This window comes from Neophocaena asiaeorientalis, unplaced genomic scaffold, assembly GCF_003031525.2.
Source record: "Neophocaena asiaeorientalis asiaeorientalis breed wild unplaced genomic scaffold, Neophocaena_asiaeorientalis_V1.1 scaffold603, whole genome shotgun sequence".
NCBI classification, from domain to species: Eukaryota; Metazoa; Chordata; class Mammalia; order Artiodactyla; family Phocoenidae; genus Neophocaena; species Neophocaena asiaeorientalis.
The window spans coordinates 618400-638873 of record NW_020175662.1 but is presented as its reverse complement, the minus strand read 5'-3'; the positions used below and the strand labels follow the sequence as shown (position 1 = coordinate 638873).

Below are 20474 nucleotides of genomic sequence, written 5' to 3'. Positions count from 1 at the left end.
CTCTGCAAGATCAATGAGCTTCTGGAGTTGAGAAATGAATTGTCACCGTGGCTCCAACATTAACAGTTGTTTTTCTTGTTCCATTGTCAATTCATTCTGGTTCAGGATGAATTTGTATATAAAATTAAGCCATGATATCTTGAAGATTTGTGCACTCTTGTTTACTGCCTCTATTCACGGCGGGGTTGTTAGGTAATACCTGGATTTAAGCACTTTTGTCTTTAACTACAAAGGTCAAAGCAGCAAAATTGTATGTTTGGAAAAAATACTCAACCTCCTGTAGTTAAGTCCTTGGACTCCCTTGTGTTATGCCTGTTTTGAAATGCTTATGTAAAAGGTTCTTTTTGGTCTGAGAAAATGATGGTGATGATTGATAAAGTAATAAACTAAAATCAGTTTATTGTTTTGAAAGTATAAAAAAGTATAGTGTGTGCAATAAAGTTTGTCAGAATTCCTGCATCCTAAGAGGTGTTGTGTCTTCTGTCCTCGCCGACTCCGTCTCCCCTCAGGCAATCCTGTTCTGCTGAGGCTGGACCTCGGTAATAATTAATATACTTTAGTTGAGTTTTTATTACTAGCAATCAAATAGTCTTGCTGAGGCAGCATTGCTCCTGAGTTAGAGATTGTAGGGAGGGGGCAGAGAAACACAGGAAAGGCGATGTTCTCAGTGGAAAGAGCCCAGGCCTCAAAATCAGACAAATAGTGATCCAAGTCCTTGTTTCATCACTTACTAGTTATGTAAACTTGTGCCAGTTATTTAAACATCTTGACATTCAGTTTCCTCATTTGGACAATAAAAATAAAAATATTAATCATGCAGGATTTTGAAATTCTGAGGATTAGAAGTAATGTTTGTAAAAAGCGCACCAGGCACAGTGTCTGGTTCAATGGTGCTATATTATTGTTAACAAGTTTCATTTTAATAGCTTCAAAGTAACCTTATTGACTAATAAATCATGCAGCTAAATTATAAAATAGTTAATTGGCTAAATACATTTAATATAATAACCAATTTATGAATTAAGGAATAAAATTTTAAATAGGATAAATTTTTATAAAAAAGAAAATAAATAAATGCACTTTACTTGTTAAGAAGAAACTCTATAAAGGCCAGGAAAAAATTGCTCTTGGTTTAGTACTATTCTTCCCAATGGAGATTAAAAATTCTGCCATGAACTGGGCACCCAAATGAGTTAATGTGGATAACCTACAATATAATAGAGTGAAGAAAGTTCCACTTACTCTGTTGGAAATACATTTTTTGGTAGCGAATATCTGGCTTTTCTCTCCCACTTAGAGGAAGCAAAGACATGAGCTAAATTCTACTGTTGAAAATTGGTTGACCAAATATGCATGGATTTACTTCTGGGCTCTCTATTCTGTTCCATTGGTCTATATGTCTGTTTTTATGCCAGTATCATACTGTTTTAATTACCATAGCTTTCTAGTATAGTTTGAAATCAGGGAGCATGATACCTCCAACTCTGTTCTTCTTTCTCAAGATTGCTTAAGCTATTCAGGGTTTGTGATTCCATTGCATTTTCTATTTCTGTGAAAAATGCCACTGGAATTTTGATAGGGATTGCACTAAATCTGTATATCACTTTGGGTATTATGTACATTTTAACAATATCAATTCTTCTAATCCATGAACACGAGTATCCATTTATTTGGGTCTTCATCAATTTCTTTCACCAATGTCTTATAGTATTCTGTGCACAGACCTTTCAACTCCTTAGTTAAATTTATTCCTAGGTATTTTATTCTTTTTGATGCTATTGTAAATGGGATTGTTTTCTTGACTTCCTTTTTGGATAGATCAATGTTGATGTAAAGAAATGCAACTAATTTTTGGATGTTGACTTTGTATCCTGCAACTTTACTGTATTTGTTTTTTAGTTCTAACAATGTGTGTGTGTGTGTGTGTGTGTGTGTAATCTTTAGGGTTTTCTACATACAGGATCATGTCATCTGCAAATAGAGATAATTTTATTTCTTCTATTTTGCTTTGGATGCCTTTTATTTCTTTTCCTTGTGTGACTGCTCTTGCTAGTACTTCCAGTACTATGTTAAATAGAAGTGGTGAGAGTGGGCATCAGATCTTAGAGGAAGAGGTTTCAGTTTTTGCCATTGATTATGATGTTAGCAGTGGGCCTTTATTATGTTGAAGAAATTTCCTTTTATACCTATTTTGTTGAGAATTTTTATCATGAATGGATGTTGGTCTTTGTCAAATGCTTTCTCTGCATCTGAGAAGCTCATGTGATATTTATCTTTTATTCTGTTAATGTGGGGTATCACATTGATTGATTTGAGTATGTTAAACTAAACTCGTATCCCAGGGATAAATCCTACTTGGTCATGGTGTATAATCTTTTTGATGATGCTGTTGAATTCAGTTTGCTAGTATTTTATAGAGGATTTCTACACCTATGTTAATCAGAGATATTAGCTTGTAGTTTTCTTTTTGTGTCTTTGGCTTTTGTATCAGGGCAATGCTGACCTCATAAAATGAGTCTGAAACTATTCTCTCTACCTCTATTTTTTGGAAGAGTTTAACAAGGATTGGTATTCATTCTTTGGATGTTTAGTAGAATTCAGCTATGAAGCCATCTGGTCCTGTGCTTTTTTTATTAGGGAGTTTTTGATTACTACGTCAATCTCCTTATTTGTTATTGGTCTGTTTAGGCATTCTATTTCTTCTTGATAAAGTCTTGGTAGGTTGTGTGTTTCTAGAAATTTATCCATTTCTCCTTTGTTATCCAATTGGTATGCATATAATTGTTCATAATAGTCTCTTATTATCCTTTTTATTTCTGAAGCTTCTATTGTAATGTCTCTTTCATTTCTGATTTCATGTCTTTTTTCTTTTTTATCTAGCTAAGTATTTGTCAGTTTTATTTTTTGAAAAACTTTTAGTTTTGTTGATTTTTTTTAATAACTTTATTCAGTTGCTTATGTGATGCCCTTTATTTTGTTCCCCTACTGATAATGATTTAGCAGGCGGACTCTCAACCACTGTGCCACCAGGGAAGCCCAGTTTTGTTGATTTTTAAAAATTGTTTTTCTATTCTCTATTTGACTTATTTCTGCTCCAATCTTTATTATGTCCTTCCTTCTTCTAACTTTAGATTTAGTTTGTTCTTTTTTAGTTCCTTGGGGTGTAAAGTTACATTGTTTATTTGACATCTTCTTTTTTAATGTAGGTGTTTATCACCATAAACTTTCCTTAGTACTGCCTTTGCTGCATCCCATAAGTTTTGGTAATTTGTGTTTTTGTTTTCATATTTCATGAGAAATTTTTAAAATTCCCTTTTTATCCAGTGGTTGTTCAAGACTGTATTATTTAATTTCCATGTGTTTATGAATTTTCCACATTTTCTTTCTGTTACTGATTTCTAGCTTCATTCCATTGTGGTCCAAAAGGTACATGATATAATTTCTATTTCATTAAATTTTTTAAGAGTTGTTTTGTGACCTAACATGTGATCTATCATGGAGAATATTCTATGTGCACTTGAGAAGAATGTGTATTCCTCTGCTGTTGGGTAAAAGTTGCATATGTCTGTTAGGTCCAGTTGATCTCTAGTGTTGTTCAAGTCCATTGTTTCTTTATCAATCTTTCTGTCTGGATGTCTACCCATTATTGAATGTGAGGTGTTGAAGTCTCCTCCTATTATTGTACTGCTATAAATTCCTTCATTCAGATTTGTCAATATTTGTTTTATATAGTTAGGTGTTCTAAAGTTGGAAGCGTATATATTTACAATCATTATATCTTCCTGTTGAATTGACCCTTATAACATTATGTAATACCTTCTTTGTCTCCAAACACAGTTTTTTTAAAAAATCAATTTATTTATTTATTTTATTTTTATTTTTGGCTGTGTTGGGTCTTTGTTGCTGCACATGGGCTTTCTCTACTTGTGGCAAGCAGGGGCTACTCTTCATTGTGGTGCACAGGCTTCTCATTGCAGAGGCTTCTCGTGTTGTGGAGTGCAGGCTCTAGGCATGCGGGCTTCAGTAGTTGTGGCACGCAGGCTCAGCGGTTGTAGCCCATGGGCTCTAGAGTGCAGGCTCAGTAGTTGTGGCACACGGGCTTAGTTGCTCCGTGGCATGTGGGATCTTCCTGGACCAGGGATCAAACCTGTATCCCCTGCATTGGCAGGCGGATTCTTAACCACTGCACCACCAGGGAAGTCCCCCAAACACAGTTTTGACTTAAAGTCTACTTTACCAACAAACTTCATACTTTAAATTCTCATGTTGCCATTTAGTGTCCTTTCACTTCTACTTGCAAAACTCCCTTTAGCCTATTGGGGAGCAACCAGAGAGAACTAATTCCAGCAGGATTCTTTTAAAAGGCAACTGGGACACAGGATACAAAATAATTCATTTCAATTTACTCATCAAAGAAAATGTGGCCAGCTAAATTAATTCTGTAATATTGAATGTATTGAACTAAAGAAAAAATTTAAAGAAAAAAATATAGTGTGGAGCTTGAGATTGGTGCCAATATAAAGCACTAGAGAAGAAAGTTGGAGTGTGAAGAGAAAATGACCCTTTGCCTAGATCTACAGAGTTTGTTTATTGCTCCTTAGCCACAACCACACTGGCTGATGCCGAACTGCAGTGGGGTCTCCTGTATGCCCCACCCACTCCCTACACTCAGAAGAGAGTGCTGAAGTTTGGACGCCTGAAGCTGCCCTATACAATGACAAAGTGGCAGTTGCTGGAACCCCATAATAGTGAAGCAAGGCCCAACACTCGGCTACACTCGAGTACACTTTGGTAAAGGAGGAGCTGTCCCACTACTCAGCAGTAATTCCTTACAGTGAGAAACAACTGGGGAAACAGAGCTGGGCTCTGCACAGAAGGAAAAATCTTCACAGTGGTGTAAGGGCCAGCATGAGGCTCAGGGGGTTCTATGAGTTGAACTGTGTCCCCAGTAAGAGATATGTTTAAGTCCCAAACCCCAGAATGTGAGCTTATTTGGAAATAGGATCTTTACAGACTAATCAAGTTAAAATGAGGTCATTGGGGGCCCTAATCCATATGACTGGTGTCCTTACGAAAAGGGAAAATTTGTACACAGAGGGAAGATGATGTGAAGACACACAGTGAGAAGATGGCTTTGTGCCTGGAGTGATGCATCTACAAGCCAAGGAATGCCATGGACTGCTGGCAACCACCAGAAGCTAGAAGAGGCAAGGAAGAATCCTCCCCTAGAACTACCAGAGAGAGCACGGCCCTGCCAACACCTTGGTTTTGGACTTTTAACCACCAGAACTGTGCCAGAATAAATTTCTGTCATTTTTTTAAAACTTTTTTTTAATATATATATTTTCAACATCTTTATTGGAGTATAATTGCTTTACAATGTTGTGTTAGTTTCTGCAGTTTAACAAAGTGAATCAGCTATACGTATACATATATCCCCATATCCCCTCCCTCTTGCGTCTCTCTCCCACCCTCACTATCTGTCATTTTAAGTCATCCAGTTTTTGGTACGTTGTTAGGGCAATACAAGGAAACTGATATAGGTGGGGAAAGAGCAGAGAATATACAACTATCCTACTCCCTTTTTCCTGAAATCATCCATAAAATATACCACAGCTTCTTCACCTACTCACCCCCTGCTTGCTTAACTCATGTGTAGGCTATAAGAATCTTCTACTGTTCACTAGTTTCAGGATAACCTCACTCATTCTGTGTCCCTGAGGGCTCTATCCTTGGTCTGCTTCTTACCTGGGCATTGGGTCCTCACATTATTTCCATCATCTCAAATATCACTCTGACTGATGCTTCCTGTAAAAGCAGGATCATATGTGCCCTGTGTTCCATCTGTTACAATTCTGCATCCATACCTATCATTTTGTCAGGCTGGAGTTTCCTCAGGAAACTTCCTTCACCACTGCTAGCAAACAGAATTCCTCATTAGATCCTCTGAATGAGCAGCTGCTTATGAAAGGAATTCTGGGCTCTCCGCAGGGGTGCAATTGCTGCACATGCAGACCTTGTAGAAGGTTAATTTGACACAATAAAGCCATTTAGAAGAAACTTTATCCCAAAGGTCGTACACTGAAACACACACACACACACACACACACACACACACACACACTTCTCTTCTAACCTAGTAACCATAAAAAATAGCAAGCACCAAACCAAGCTTATTATCTTCCTTCCCCAGACAAGCTCTTCTGGGCTTTCTAACCTGAAAAATGGTATTGCACTCTCCTGATCAGCTAGTCTTCGACAGAGCTGGGGCTAGGGTGAGGTGAGCAAGCTGCCTAGGGTGCAGAATTTAAGGAGGCACTCACTCTCAGGGTCAGCCTTGGTCTTGAACTCCCACATGTAGTCAATCACCAACTCCAGTCCCATCCCCCTCCATGTCATCTCTCTTAGCGGCTCCTCTGTGCACAGTGGGTGCTAGGCATGTTGGGTTGATACAGAGGATCAGGGACAGATGAATATATCCTTTGTATTCTCAGCTGCCTTAGTAGAAGCCTTGTCGTTCATTTGTCACCTGTCTGCTGTTAGTTATGTCACAATTATCTCCTATATTCTTCTAATCTCCAGTAACATACATCCTCATTGTGTCTATGCGTCTCTCTGAGATCTAAAAAATAGAGCACAAAATCCTTAACATTCAAGTTTCTTCTTAGTGTGGTTCAACCCACCCTTTCAGCCTTGCCTGGCACTACATTCCCACCCAAGCACTTTACAGCACAATTCAGCGTATTACTCACTGTTCCTGCATATGCCATGCGCCTCCATGTCTTAGCACCTTAGTCCATGTTCTTTCTTCATACTGGGATGAACCTTCTCCCTCTGGAAAAAGCCAAATCAGAACCCAGCCCCGAAGTCCACCTCTGAGAATCCTTCTCTGTTGCTCTAGTCTTACACTGCAGCTCTTATTTCATGCTGCCTTTTACTTAGTGAGCATTTCCACATAGCCATCTCCCATCACCCCCAGTCTTGGCTGTTGGCACAGTGTCCAGTTAGTTAGCTATGTTGTCATCACAATACTTTGCACAGAAGGGTAACTCCATGAGTACTTATTGAATCCAAGTCTAAAACTAGTCAAAGGCAGCTTTTTTTTTTTTTTTAAAGGCAGCTTTTTTTAAGTAACTATCCTTCTTTCTCTAATTTTTATTTCTCCTATTGCTATTACTTTCATCCACTTCTACCTCATCATCTTTGACTTTTGACTTTGACAGTGAAATAACATAGGCAATTGGACTTCTGCAAAAAGTAGTGAACAATCCTTAGAAGACTTAGCTTGGTGAGGGCAGGAATGACTATCTCTCTTATTCACAGCCCTGTTCTGAGTGCTTGGCACACAGAAGGTGCTCCATAAATAACTACCAAAACAGTGAGTTCATAGCAATTATAATTGTTGTATGACAATATTGTGTTGCATATTATTATAAGAAGTTTATGAAAGGATTTATATAACTTTCAAGTTTTTAAAAAACTATTTAAATTATCTGCATAAACCCCACAGAGTACAATATTAAGGGTGTTTTCCAGTTTTACCAGTCTCCAGTGATTTCTATTAATAACCCAAAGGAGCCATATACTACTTTGGAGTTGGACTATGTGGTCCTGGACACAGTAGTAAAGTGAGCACTTGGCCTCAGCCTTCCCAGCACGTTCACAGGAGACTTATTTCTTAGAGCTTTTGCATTTTCTGGTGAGATCATGAGAAGAGAGGGAGAAGTTTCTACATTTAGTAACATTTATTTATGCATTCAGTATCAAGTACATAAGTGCAAATATCCAGAGTCCATAATTAAGTCCATTAGGAACTACAGAGAAAGTAATACAAATTGTAATAAAGTTAACATGCTGGTACTTTTTAGTTACCATACATGTAAATCAGCCCGTCAGTCTCACACAACAAAAGTACTGCATGTTTGTTTTGGGTTTATTTGTTTATTTAATTATTTTAATTTATACAAAACTGATTATCCTAAGTACGGTCGACTTGTTTTTATTTTTATGTTGTGTGTGTTGGAAAAACACTTAAACATCGATCTACAAGTCTATATATTGTTATTAAAGATTAATCCAAGCAACAACCCAAGGACATATAAGCGATTTCCACTATTGCATCAGTGCACTGGGCAGGAAAGGCCTAGCCACAGGGAACATGAGAAGCTACAGAAGCATTGCAGAGAGAAGAACACCGACGAAGGAAAGATAAGTTGGGTTCTCACCATCATGCACTTTTTTTTAGCAACACAAAATTAAAAACCACATCTAATACACTTTTCTCTATGCTTTAGTGCTTGACACAAGTGACTCAAATACCCTAAGAGTACAGAAACAGCCTAAAAACAGCTGTTTTAAAGTTTGTCTCTAAGATTATGATACTGGGGGGGAGAAACAATCAATTTATAGTAACATATAAGACAGAGCTGTTACCACTTCAGACATTCCTCTTGGTGTCCAGTCCCTGGTGGGGTACTGATTTACTCAGTGTGCCTTTTAGCGCCTGGGATTTTAGCCTGAATCCTAAAAAAACAATATCAGAAGATGGTAAATCACAAGTGTTATTAATGAAATCATTTAATGACATCATTATGTGTTGTTGCTTTAATTAACTAAGTGACCAAATCGCTTAATATTCCAAAAGATATTATAATTTTTATGTATGAGTGTCTATAAACACATTTCTATGCAGCAATAAGAAGAAAGTATAAATTAGATAATGAATGACCCACGGAAGCCATATTCCTTTATTAAATTATAACTTTTTAGGTAGACAAAGAGGTCAATTTATTTCAGAATTATAGAAACTGTGATATAGTTAGGTGACCATTTATCACTCCATCTGGGACACTTCTGAGAGAGAAAGAGGGTGCTGTTACTAACTACACTAGGACAACAAGCATAAACATGGCTGATTCCAGGTAAAGAAACATATGGTCACCCTCAGCATAAACTGCCCAGAGCTAGAGTTAAGAAACCTGAATCCTAGTTTCAGCTCTCTACTAATTAGCTGTGTGACATAGGCCAGCTAATGAGCTTTCCCGGTCCTAGAGTATTTATTAGGTACAAATTAGACATCTCCAATGCCCCTAAAATTCTGCGATTCTCACAGTATTATTTTAGGGTAGGTTTATACTGGAAGCATTTTGTTTCATTAAATCAAAGCTTTATGAGCTCCCCATGCAGAGTCTGACTGAGACCTTCCTCTGTCCTAGTACCCTTCTACATGCTGGAATTCAGTGAACAGAAGGGAGAAGGTCCTGCTCTCATGGAGCTTTCATTCTCCTAGGGGTTGAGGAGCCATAAACAAACAAGTAGACAAACAAGAGAAGTACATATGGTGAAAAATGCTTTAAAAAAAAACCAAACAAGATGGAATGACAGGCAGTGAGGGGGCAGCAGTGATAAGGTGGGAGATGCCTACTTTAAATCCACTTATGTAAGAAACAGATGCCCAAAGGGGCCACCAGGCAAACATCTGGGTGTGAAGTGTTTCAGGAAGAGGAAGCAGGGAGTGCAGAGGCCACAAAGTGAGGACAAGCTTAGGAGGCAAGGTGAGTAGAGAACAGTGTGCTTGGGGAGCGAGCAGGGGAGGCCTGAGAGGCAGGTGGTAACCCAACGGTGTTGGAACTTGTGGGCAGTGGTAAGGAATTTAGATTCTATTCTGTGGATGGGAAGCCATTGATGAATTGTAGGCAGAGGAATGATGTGACCAAAGAAGATCATGATGGTGGTTATGTGAAAAAACTGGGGAAACAGAGGTGAGAGAAATAACGGATGGGGGGAAACTGTAGCAGTCCAGGTGCCAGATGGCAATGGCCTGGGTGTTATAGAACTGGAGCATTGGAAATGGAGTGAAGTGAACACTCTGGGGATCTAGCGTGGAGATGGAGCTGACAGAGCCCACCTGTCATGTTGATGGATTGCATGTGCAGGCAAGGGAAAGACAAGAGAATAATCAAGGAAGATTCTTTGATTTTTGGCCTGAGCAACCAGGTGAATGATAATGCCATTTACCAAGATGGTGACGACTGAAGGAAAAATAAATTCTGGGCTGAAATTGCAAGATCTGTTTGGCCACGTTGAATCTGAAATGTCTTTGGGACATTCAAGAGAAAACATCAGATAAGCAGATGAATAGACCTGGCTCTCAGTAAACCTTTCTTTTTTAGATTTACTTTTATTATTTATTTATTTATTTTTATTTATTTTTGGCTGCATCAGGCCTTAGTTGCAGCACGCGGGATCTTCGTTAAGGCATGCAGGATCTTTTCTTGCACCACGCACGCTTCTCTCTAGTTTTGGCACGTAGGCTCCAGGGCGCATGGAGCTCTGTAGTTTGTGGCACACAGGCTCTCCAGTTGAGGGGTGTGGACTTAGTTGCCCTGTGGCATGTGGGATCTTAGTTCACTGACCAGGGATCGAACCTGCATCCCCTGCACTGTAAGGCGGATTCTTTACCACTGGACCACCAGGGAAGTCCCTCAGTAAATTTAGACTTTATTAAGACTTTATACATCTATTCATAACATCTAGACTTGCATTGATTTTTTAAAAAATGTCCCAAGCACATCACTGACTCATATTTAGTTATGAACAGTTAACCAATTAAAACCCTCCAGGTATTTTTTTTATACATAGTACTGTTATACCCTATATCATCCTCACCTCCCTCTTCTCCCATTCTATATTTGTAAAGCTGACTTTTAAAAAACCTAAACTTGTGGAGATACACGTTCTGGAGTCCTTGACATAGAGATAACCTTTGAGGCCACAGGACTGGATGAAAGGTGAACCAGAGAAGGAGGAGCCAAGAGAAGACACTGGGAGAAAGCAGCTGAGGCTCGAGCAGTGTCACTAGTCAAGATTAGTGTTTAACAAAGATAGCAGTAGTGATGAAGAGTATCTGAGAGATTGAGAGGGATGAGGATGGAGTGATGACTGCAAGATATGGCAATATGGAAGTCACTGCGTCCCTAACAAAGAGCAACTTCGGTGCTCAGGGTGAAGGCCTGATAGAAGTGAGGTGGGGAGAGATGAAAGAGATATCAAGGACAGAAGACTGGAGAAATTATGGTTGTGGAAATAAGCACGTACAGGCAGAAACTGATAATGCAGCAGAGAGTGTGAAACATTCCAACAGAGACATCTTAGGTCTGTCTTCTCAAAAGTTTAAGATATAGAGCTCTACCCACCACCAGTGCCTCCCATCAGGAAGCTTGCACAAGCCTCTTAGATAGCCTCATCCACCAGAGGGCGGACAGCAGAAGCAAGAAGAACTACAATTCTGCAGCCTGTGGAAGGAAAACCACATTCACAGAAAGATAGACAAAAATGAAAAGGTAGAGGAGTTTTTACCAGATGAAGGAACAAGATAAAACCCCAGAAAAACAACTAAATGAAATGGAGATAGGCAACCTTCCAGAAAAAGAATTCAGAATAATGATAGTGAAGATGATACAGGACCTCAGAAAAAGAATGGAGGCAAAGATCGAGAGGATGCAAGAAATGTTTAATAAAGACCTAGAAGAATTAAAGAACAAACAAACAGAGATGAACAATACAATAACTGAAATGAAAAATACACTAGAAGGAATCAATAGTAGAATAACTGGGGCAGAAGAACGGATAAGTGACCTGGACGACAGAATGGTGAAATTCACTGCCATGCAACAGAATAAAGAAAAAAGAATGAAAAGAAATAAAGACAACCTAAGAGACCTCTGGGACAACATTAAATGCAACAACATTCGCATTATAGGGGTCCCAGAAGAAGAGAGAGAGAAAGGACCAGAGGAAATATTTGAAGAGATTATAGTCAAAAACTTCCCTAACATGGGAAAGGAAATAGCCACCCAAGTCCAGGAAGCACAGAGAGTCCCATACAGGATAAACCCAAGGAGAAACACGGCAAGACACATAGTAATCAAATTGACAAAAATGAAAGACAAAGAAAAATTATTAAAAGCAACAAGGGAAAAATGACAAATAACATACAGGGAAACTCCCATAAGGTTAACAGCTGATTTCTCAGCAGAAACTCTACAAGCCAGAAAGGAGTGGCACAATATATTTAAGGTGATGAAAGGGAAGAACCTATAACCAAGATTACCTGGCAAGGATCACATTCACATTCAGTAGAGAAATCAAAAGCTTTACAGACAAGCAAAAGCTAAGAGAATTCAGCACCACAAAACCAGCTCTACAACAAACGCTAAAGGAACTTCTCTAAGTGGTAAACACAAGAGAAGAAAAGGAGCTATAAAAACAAACCCAAGGGGCCTCCCTGGTGGCACAGTGGTTGAGAATCTGCCTGCCAATCTGCCTGCCAATACAGACACGAGTTCGAGCCCTGGTCTGGGAGGATCCCACATGCCGCGGAGCACCTGGGCCCGTAAGCCACAACTACTGAGCCTGCGTGTCTGGAGCCTGTGCTCCCCAACAAGAGAGGCTGCGATGGTGAGAGGCCCGCGCACAGCAATGAAGAGTGGCCCCCGCTTGCCACAACTAGAGAAAGCCCTCACACAGAAACGAAAGACGCAACACAGCAAAAATAAATAAATTAATTAATAAACTCTTACCCCCAACATTTAAAAAAAAACAAAAAAAAACCCAAACCCAAAACAATTAAGAAAATGGTCATAGGCACATACATATCGATAATTACCTTAAAGCTGAATGGATTAAATGCTCCAACCAAAAGACACAGACTCACTGAATAGATACAAAAACAAGACCCATATATATGAGGGACCCATATATACAAGAGACCCACTTGAGACCTGGGGAAACATACAGACTGAAAGTGAGGGGATAGAAAAAGATATTCCATGCAAATGGAAATCAAAAGAAAGCTGGACAAACACGACTCATATCAGATAAAATAGACTTTAAAATAAAGAATGTTACAAGAGACAAGGAGGACACTACATAATGATCAAGGAATCAATCCAAGAAGAAGATGTAACAATTATAAATATATATGCACCCAACAAAGGAGCACCTCAATACATAAGGGAACTGCTAACAGCTATAAATGAGTAAATCAACAGTAACACAATACTAGTGGGGGACTTTAACACCTCAGTTACACCAACGGAGAGATCATCCAGACAGAAAATTAAAAAGGAAACACAAGCTTTAAATGATACAACAGACCAGAGAGATTTAATTGACATTTATAGGACATTCCATCCGAAAACAGCAGATTACACTTTCTTCTCAAGTGCACAAAGGACATTCTCCAGGATAGATCACATCTTGGGTCACAAATCAAGCCTTGGTAAATTTAAGAAAAATGGAATCATATCAAGCATCTTTTCTGACCACAACGCTATGAGATTAAAAATCAATTACAAGGAAAAAAACGTAAAAAACACAAACACATGGAGGCTAAACAATACATTACTAAATAACCAAGAGATCACTGAAGAAATCAAAGAGGAAATCAAAAAATACCTAGAGACAAATGACAACGAAAACACAATGATCCAAAACCTACGGGATGCAGAAAAAGCAGTTCTAAGAGGGAAGTTTATAGCAATACAATCTTACCTCAAGAAACAAGAAACATCTCAAATAAATAAACAAACCTTACACCTAAAGGAACTAGAGAACGCAGAACAAACAAAACCCAAAGTTAGTAGAAGGAAAGAAATCGTAAAGATCACTATGGAGAACAGTATGGAGGTTCCCTTAAAACCTAAAAATAGAACTACCATATGACCCAGTAATCCCACTACTGGGCATATACCCAGAGAAAACCATAATTCAAAAAGACACATGCACCCCAATGTTCACTGCAGCACTGTTCACAATGGCCAGGTCATGGAAGCAACCTAAAGCCCATCGACAGACAAATGGATAAAGAAGATGTGGTACATATATACAGTGGAATATTACTCAGCCATAAAAAGGAACGAAATTGGGTCATTTGTAGAGACGTGGATGGATCTAGAGACTGTCATACAAAGTAAGTCAGAAAGAGAAAAACAAATATCGTACACTAATGCATATATGTGGAACCTAGAAAAATGGTTCAGATGAGCCAGTTTACAGGGCAGAAATAGAGACACAGATGTAGAGAACAAATGTATGGACACCAAGGGGGGAAAGTGGCAGGGGTGGTGGTGGTAGTGGGATGAATTGGGAGATTGGGATTGACATGTATACACTAATATGTATAAAATAGATAACTAATAAGAACCTGCTGTATAAAAATAAAATAAAATTCAAAAATTAGAAAAAAATCGTTCAAGATATATGTTTTAGTTTTGAAATGCTTTGGAATACCACAGTAGACTAGGTGTTAACTAATTCTACTCTTCTCCCATTGTGGAAGTCCTTTTTACCACATTTGTAACAATGGTCAACTAACTTTTATGTGAATACCTGAATGAGTGTCAGTGAGCTCACTGTTTCATGGGGCGAATGGTTTCATTGTTGAACAACTCTAATTGGTACGGTTTTCCCTCACGTTTCATTCAAATCTCAGACCTTCTGGACTTTCCATTCACAGTTCGTTAGAGAAAAAAAGGAAGACTACTTCTTTCACAATGTTAGACCTCCAAATATTTGAGGATAGCTATTGTGTTCTTTTAAAGTTATCTCTTGGGTTTCCCTGGTGGCGCAGTGGCTGAGCGTCCACCTGCCTACACAGGGGACACGGGTTCGTGCCCCAGTCCGGGAAGATCCCACATGCCGCGGAGCGGCTAGGCCCGTGAGCCATGGCCGCTGAGCCTGCGCATCCGGGGCCTGTGCTCCGTAACGGGAGAGGCCACAACAGTGAGAGGCCCGCGTACCGCGAAAAAAAAAGAGGTTAAAGTTATCTCTTTTCCAGAGTAATCATCCCCTGTGAAGCTGGGCTGTCACTCGCCATTACTGTCAGATTTCCAATAGTTCAATACCCGGTCATCTTTCTAACATTACTCCAGTATATAACTGCAGCTCTTAATATGTCAGACTCTGAAATTTAACACAGATATGGAATGACAATATGGAATATGAAACAACTATGGCCTCTTTTGATTTTGATTTATACTTCTATTAATAACATCTAAACTTGCATAGATTTTTAAAAATATGCCTCAGTACATTATTGACTCATATTTGGCTGTGATCAATTCATCAATTAAACCCCCTCGGGTATTTTTTACACAGCTACTGTTGTACCCTATCTCATCTTCCCTTCTTCCCATTCTATATTTGCAAAGTTGACTTTCCTAAATATAGAACTTTGCTTTCCCTGTCAGTTTCATTTTATTAATTTCAGTTCACAATTCTACATTACTCAAGATCACTTGATTCATTTTGAATATTGAGTTTTGCGGTCTTCTGAATGTGCTTTTGCTCTAAGCTATGTGTCACCTAGAACTCTGATGAGTATATTTGATTTGTCTTCACATAGTCATGTGAAATACGGAGATGGAAAGTCGTGGAGTCAAGGGCAGAGCCCTCTGTCACATTACTACACGTTGCCCAGACGGGTATTTGATGGATTAATGAACATCCCTAGGGTCTACTATTTCAACCTTCTAGAACTCTACCAGTTGTGCTATCACCTGGACCGTACATCTCCATTTTCTCCTCAAGGACACCAGGAAGACTTTTCTAGTACTCCTACTGAAATCCAAATTCTTGCTGGCTAGAGCAGGCTGTATGATCCCTCAGTTTAGTGATCACAGAACGATCTGAGTATTTACCTACATTTTTACTAATTCATTCTGGAACTTTGCTTGAAAGTAGGCATTCGATTCATCAAAAGGTAATTTCTAGAATCTGTTTTTCTCATTTGAAAATCAGGACAGCTCCTGCCCAATTTTAGACTATTCTACCATCCTAGAATATAACTCACCTGGACATGGAGAGTTGTATTCACTTGAGGCAGATTTCTTATTAAGTTTTCAGTTATTTAAAGCTTTAATTTCCTCTAAAATGTTTATTTTACCTTTTTAAATTTGTCAGCCTTCAGAGCTGGAAAACTGAGACACAGGAAGGTTAAATGACCTGGACAGGTTCATCATCCACTCAGTATAGAGAAGGGAGGGGCACCAAGGTCTCCTGACCCAGTCTGGGACTGTCCTGCACACCTCTCGGGAACTGATCTCTAAGCGGTAGGAGGAGGAGGATCATGATCATGATCATTGAATATTTATTGAGTGCTTCCTATGTCCAAGTAAGAGTAGTTTATAGATGTTATCTTTTCAATGTATAGATAAGGAAACAAGCTCAGGGAGTCAAATAACATGCATAATGAACTTATATAGCTGAAAAATGCCAGAAATGGACTCAGACTAGTCTGATTCCAGAGATCATGTTCTTAACCGTTTCACTAAAAGGGTGTGAGTTCTTTTGGTGGAGTTATTCTAGCATGGAATCAGAATTTCAGAGGTTGAAGGAGCCTTAGATGTAAGATCCCACCAAGAAATCTCCTTCAAAATTTAGTGTCAGGCAAAACAGATTCTTTTGAAGAACTGCTGTTTCCTCATTTCTGATAACAAGAACTACGTAACTTCCCCAGTTTCTCTTTTTGTTCTTAGCTTCCTTCCACTTCTGCCATGTGAGGACCCAGAGAGAAGTCTGCAGCAGAACCTGACCATGCTGGCAAGGGCCCTCATTTTAGTAGCTCTCCGTTATCCCCTCCAGGTAAGACCAGTAGTTTCCTTATCTCCCTCATTTTAATATTTTATGCAACTCTATTGTCATCCTTATACTGTCTTATAGTTATTTCTTTACAGTTTTGTCTGCACCTAAAGGCTGAGAGCTCTGCTAGGATAGGATCATCTCATTCCTCTTTATACTCTGTGCCTGTTACATGTAGTTCCAATAAAATAATAAGTATGTATTTTTTTGGAAGCAACCAATCAGTCAAATAAAAAATTAAGAGATGTGATTTGTTCAAGATCCTCAAACTAAGTATTGGATGACTGAGCAGTGAAGCTTCTATCTTCCAGTTTCCAAGCTCCTATTCTGGTGTTCTTTGCTGTAGTTCCTAAACACAGTTCTAACTGCCAAAAAGGCACCTACGGAGTTCATTAAAACATAGATTACAGGACCCTTATTCTAGGAGTTCTATTTCCATAAGTCTGTTGTACAGTTTGGGAATTCATATTTTTAACAGGCTCCCCAGGTTTAGTAAACACCAAGTTTCACATTATACCATGCTGCCATTTCTTAGTACAAAGTAACGAATATCGTCAATTTGTTGACTTTCATTAGGTATTAGTTGCATTTGTGTCCAAGTTGATAATTTCAGGCATTTTGAAATGTGCTACAGATCTGATACAGATCCAAATTCACCATGAATTTAAGAGGAAGAATATAAACAATACACAGTAAAAAACAAAAATCTTTATATACTTCAGGAGAGAACTGTAACTGTAACTGATGATATGCAAATCAAATAGCAGAGGAACTTTAAATTGCTTGTTTTTTCTTATTTGTTTTATACAGCTTTTACTATGTAAAATACTTTCCTTGAATTCTGACCATCACCTAGGTCTAGCCACATGATTCTAAGATTACTAGAGAGAAAGTCTAGTTTTTTGAGACATGTATTTGTAGTTGAAGCCTAGGTCAGCTTTTGATTAAAACAAAATCTTGAGTAATAAGGACAACATAAAAACTATCATTTTAGATGAAGACATATCTAAAAACACTAATTTAAGAATTAAGGAAAACTACTAAGTTAATGACCATATTAACTGTAGGTACTTATAACTGGAATCTTTATCTCCTAATATATAAAGTAGCCATAAAGTAGAGTCTATTTAAGATTCAGGTTTGGAAAGCAATGCTGTTAATAAAATAAGCAAACACACACACTTGTTGAGTTGAAATGGTGTAATTTAAAATGTAACAAAAGTTCTAAAGATTAAAAAAAGTTTTGGGCTTCCCTGGTGGCGCAGTGGTTGAGAGTCTGCCTGCCAATGCAGGGGACACGGGTTCGTGCCCTGGTCCAGAAAGATCCCACATGCCGCGGAGCGGGTGGGCCCATGAGCCATGGTCGCTGAGCCTGTGCGTCCGTAAAAAAAAAAAAAAAAAAAAAAGTTTTAAAAGTAATTTCAATGGTTTAAAAAGTTAGTGATATTTACTGTTTAAAAACTGAAAATGTTAACTTAATTGTTTTTATTTTGATCAAACTGTTATAAATTAATTTCACTTTCCTGAATCAGGCTTCTTTCTTTCCTCCAACCCATCTTATTCCTGGACATGAGCCAGTGCCCAGATAGAGCTTAATATCATTCATTCATTAAAATTCATTTCATTATACCTGAAATAAACCACTGAAAGTTTTGTTTAATTGGAAGTTTTAAAATTCATACTTAATTTACGAAATAATATAATTGGGAAGGGTGTGAATATAAGCCTCAAATAAGTGAATGATCATAAATCAACCTATTATTTTCTTATCCTTTTATTATTCCTATCTAATCCAGTCAAACGCCTGCCTAAGGTGGTCTCTCCTTTTTATAAATTGCACTATGTAACTTACTTTGCCACAACAGCATTTATGTGAGTCCTCACAAGTCCCAGATATTGGTCAATCTGTGCCTACAAAGAGGAAGAAATCATGAGTACATCCAAGGTCCACAAGGTCAAAACTTAACATGAATGTTTGACACTACATAGAACTTACCTGGTGCTTAACATACACTACAGGTAGAGTAAACATTGAAACCACAGCTGGGATGAAAAACAAATATAGTATTAAAATTGAGAGTTGTCAGTAAGAATAAGCTTATAGATACATTTTTATATAGTCATGTGATATTATGACATTATTTGCAGTAGCCAGCATTCTAGCTAAAAGATGGCAGGACTAGTTCATAAGGAAAACAAAAATATGCTGAAGCCTTCACGGATATTAAGTCATTATTCCTGGAATGAGGGAATGACCTCCTAAGAAGAAAATGAACTTCTACACATAAATGCCATTGAAGCAGATATATATTTGAAGCCAAATAAAACCACTTACAGTTGAAGAAAACTTCAGATTAAGAAATTCATTATTACTATGTAATATATATTATACTCTTTAACTGAACTATGATGGTCGGGAAATGCTCTGGACTCAGAGAATCTGGCATTTGTTGCTAGGAATCCATCCAAGCAAGCTAACAGCTAACAGCCTAGGAAGCTTTATGCTCACAGAACGTGTGAGGGGAGACGTAACACACTTGTCTGTCCTTACCCATGAGCAGCAGGGTCAAGCCATTGAAGAGAGCGCCAACGTAAGTCAGGAGCCACATCAGGACTGCAAACTAAAGAATGAAATGATGATCAGAGCTTCTAAAACCATCGTGACAGATAAGAGTCTCATTTCATTGACTTCTTTAGATTAAAACTTGAGGCAAACTACATCATGGTTTCAACAGAAAATGTAAGAGCATTTAAAGCTCATCACAGAATTACTGAAAGAGGATCCTGTCTTTACTTCTCTCCGAACCCTTTGGATCTCTTTGTTGTAAGATTTGAAGGACTCAATGAAATAATAATCTAGGGCAGGGGTCAGCAAACTGGCCATTGCCTGTTTTTGTATGGGCCCACAAGTTAAGAATGGATTTTATATTTTGTAATAGTCAAAGAAAATCAAAACAGGAGTAACATTTTGTGATATGTGAAAATGATATGAAATTCAATTTTCAGTATTCATAAACAATGTTTTATTAGCACACAGCCACAGTCATTCATTTACATATTGTCTTTGGCTGCTTTCCTGCTATAATGGCAAAGTTGAGTAGCTGCAACAAAGACTGTGTAGCCTGCAAAGCCTTAAATATTTACTATATGGCCCTTTATAGATAAGGTTTGCTGATCCCCATTCTAGCCCACAATTTTTACATTACAAATGTCAAGAGAAATGTCACCTTAAAAGCCCTACGGTAAGTAATTAAAATCTCCCTGCTATCTCTTTTTTAGTCTTACCTGCCAAGACGTTATTCCAGTAAAGCGCCTTGAGGGTTAAGGCCTCATCACTCACTTTCCTTCTGCTCTTTCTTCCTCAGTTATGGAGCAGCCCATGGGAGACCCCTCCCTGGTGTGTACAAAGTGCTCTGGGGGAATGGGGAACTCAAAACATCCTTGCCTGGGCTCCCACCCCTCTGCTCATGGCCCTGTTGAATCATGATTGATTGACATTGGTTTTACATGTAAGCCACGGGGTGGTCATAGCAGCTTGTTCAAAGAAACCTGATGAGTTCAATGATGGCACCAGGAATAACACCCAAGTGCCCAAGGTCCTCTACCCTCAGGGGTTCAGTCTCACAGCCCACATGTCTTATTATTAGCAGAGTCCAGCATTTCAAAGAAAAAGCATATATATTTTTTACATTCCCTAAACTAGATTTTAATTTTTAAGATAATTTTAGGAAATTGAGGAATTGAAAATGGTAAGGAGAAGCAACCTGGGATATTGTAAAAAGTACAGAACTAGAAGCTGTGTGACCTGGGTTTGATCCCAGCTCTATCAGTGA

At 38.4% G+C, this 20474-nt stretch overlaps 1 protein-coding gene across 1 annotated transcript in view; it reads right to left on the bottom strand.

Moving 5' to 3' along the window:
• Positions 1–7730: 7730 nt before the first annotated feature.
• The window catches only part of RTN1 (reticulon 1), a 234976-nt gene continuing 222232 nt past the window's right edge, over positions 7731–20474 (bottom strand). Inside the window, exons 6-9 of the mRNA XM_024731478.1 lie at positions 19193–19262; positions 18638–18684; positions 18494–18552; positions 7731–8523 (exon numbers count right to left, since the gene is read on the bottom strand). Of these exons, the coding sequence (XP_024587246.1) occupies positions 8481–8523; positions 18494–18552; positions 18638–18684; positions 19193–19262 (219 nt within the window). The 3' untranslated portion in view covers positions 7731–8480. The remainder of the gene's footprint in view (positions 8524–18493; positions 18553–18637; positions 18685–19192; positions 19263–20474) is intronic.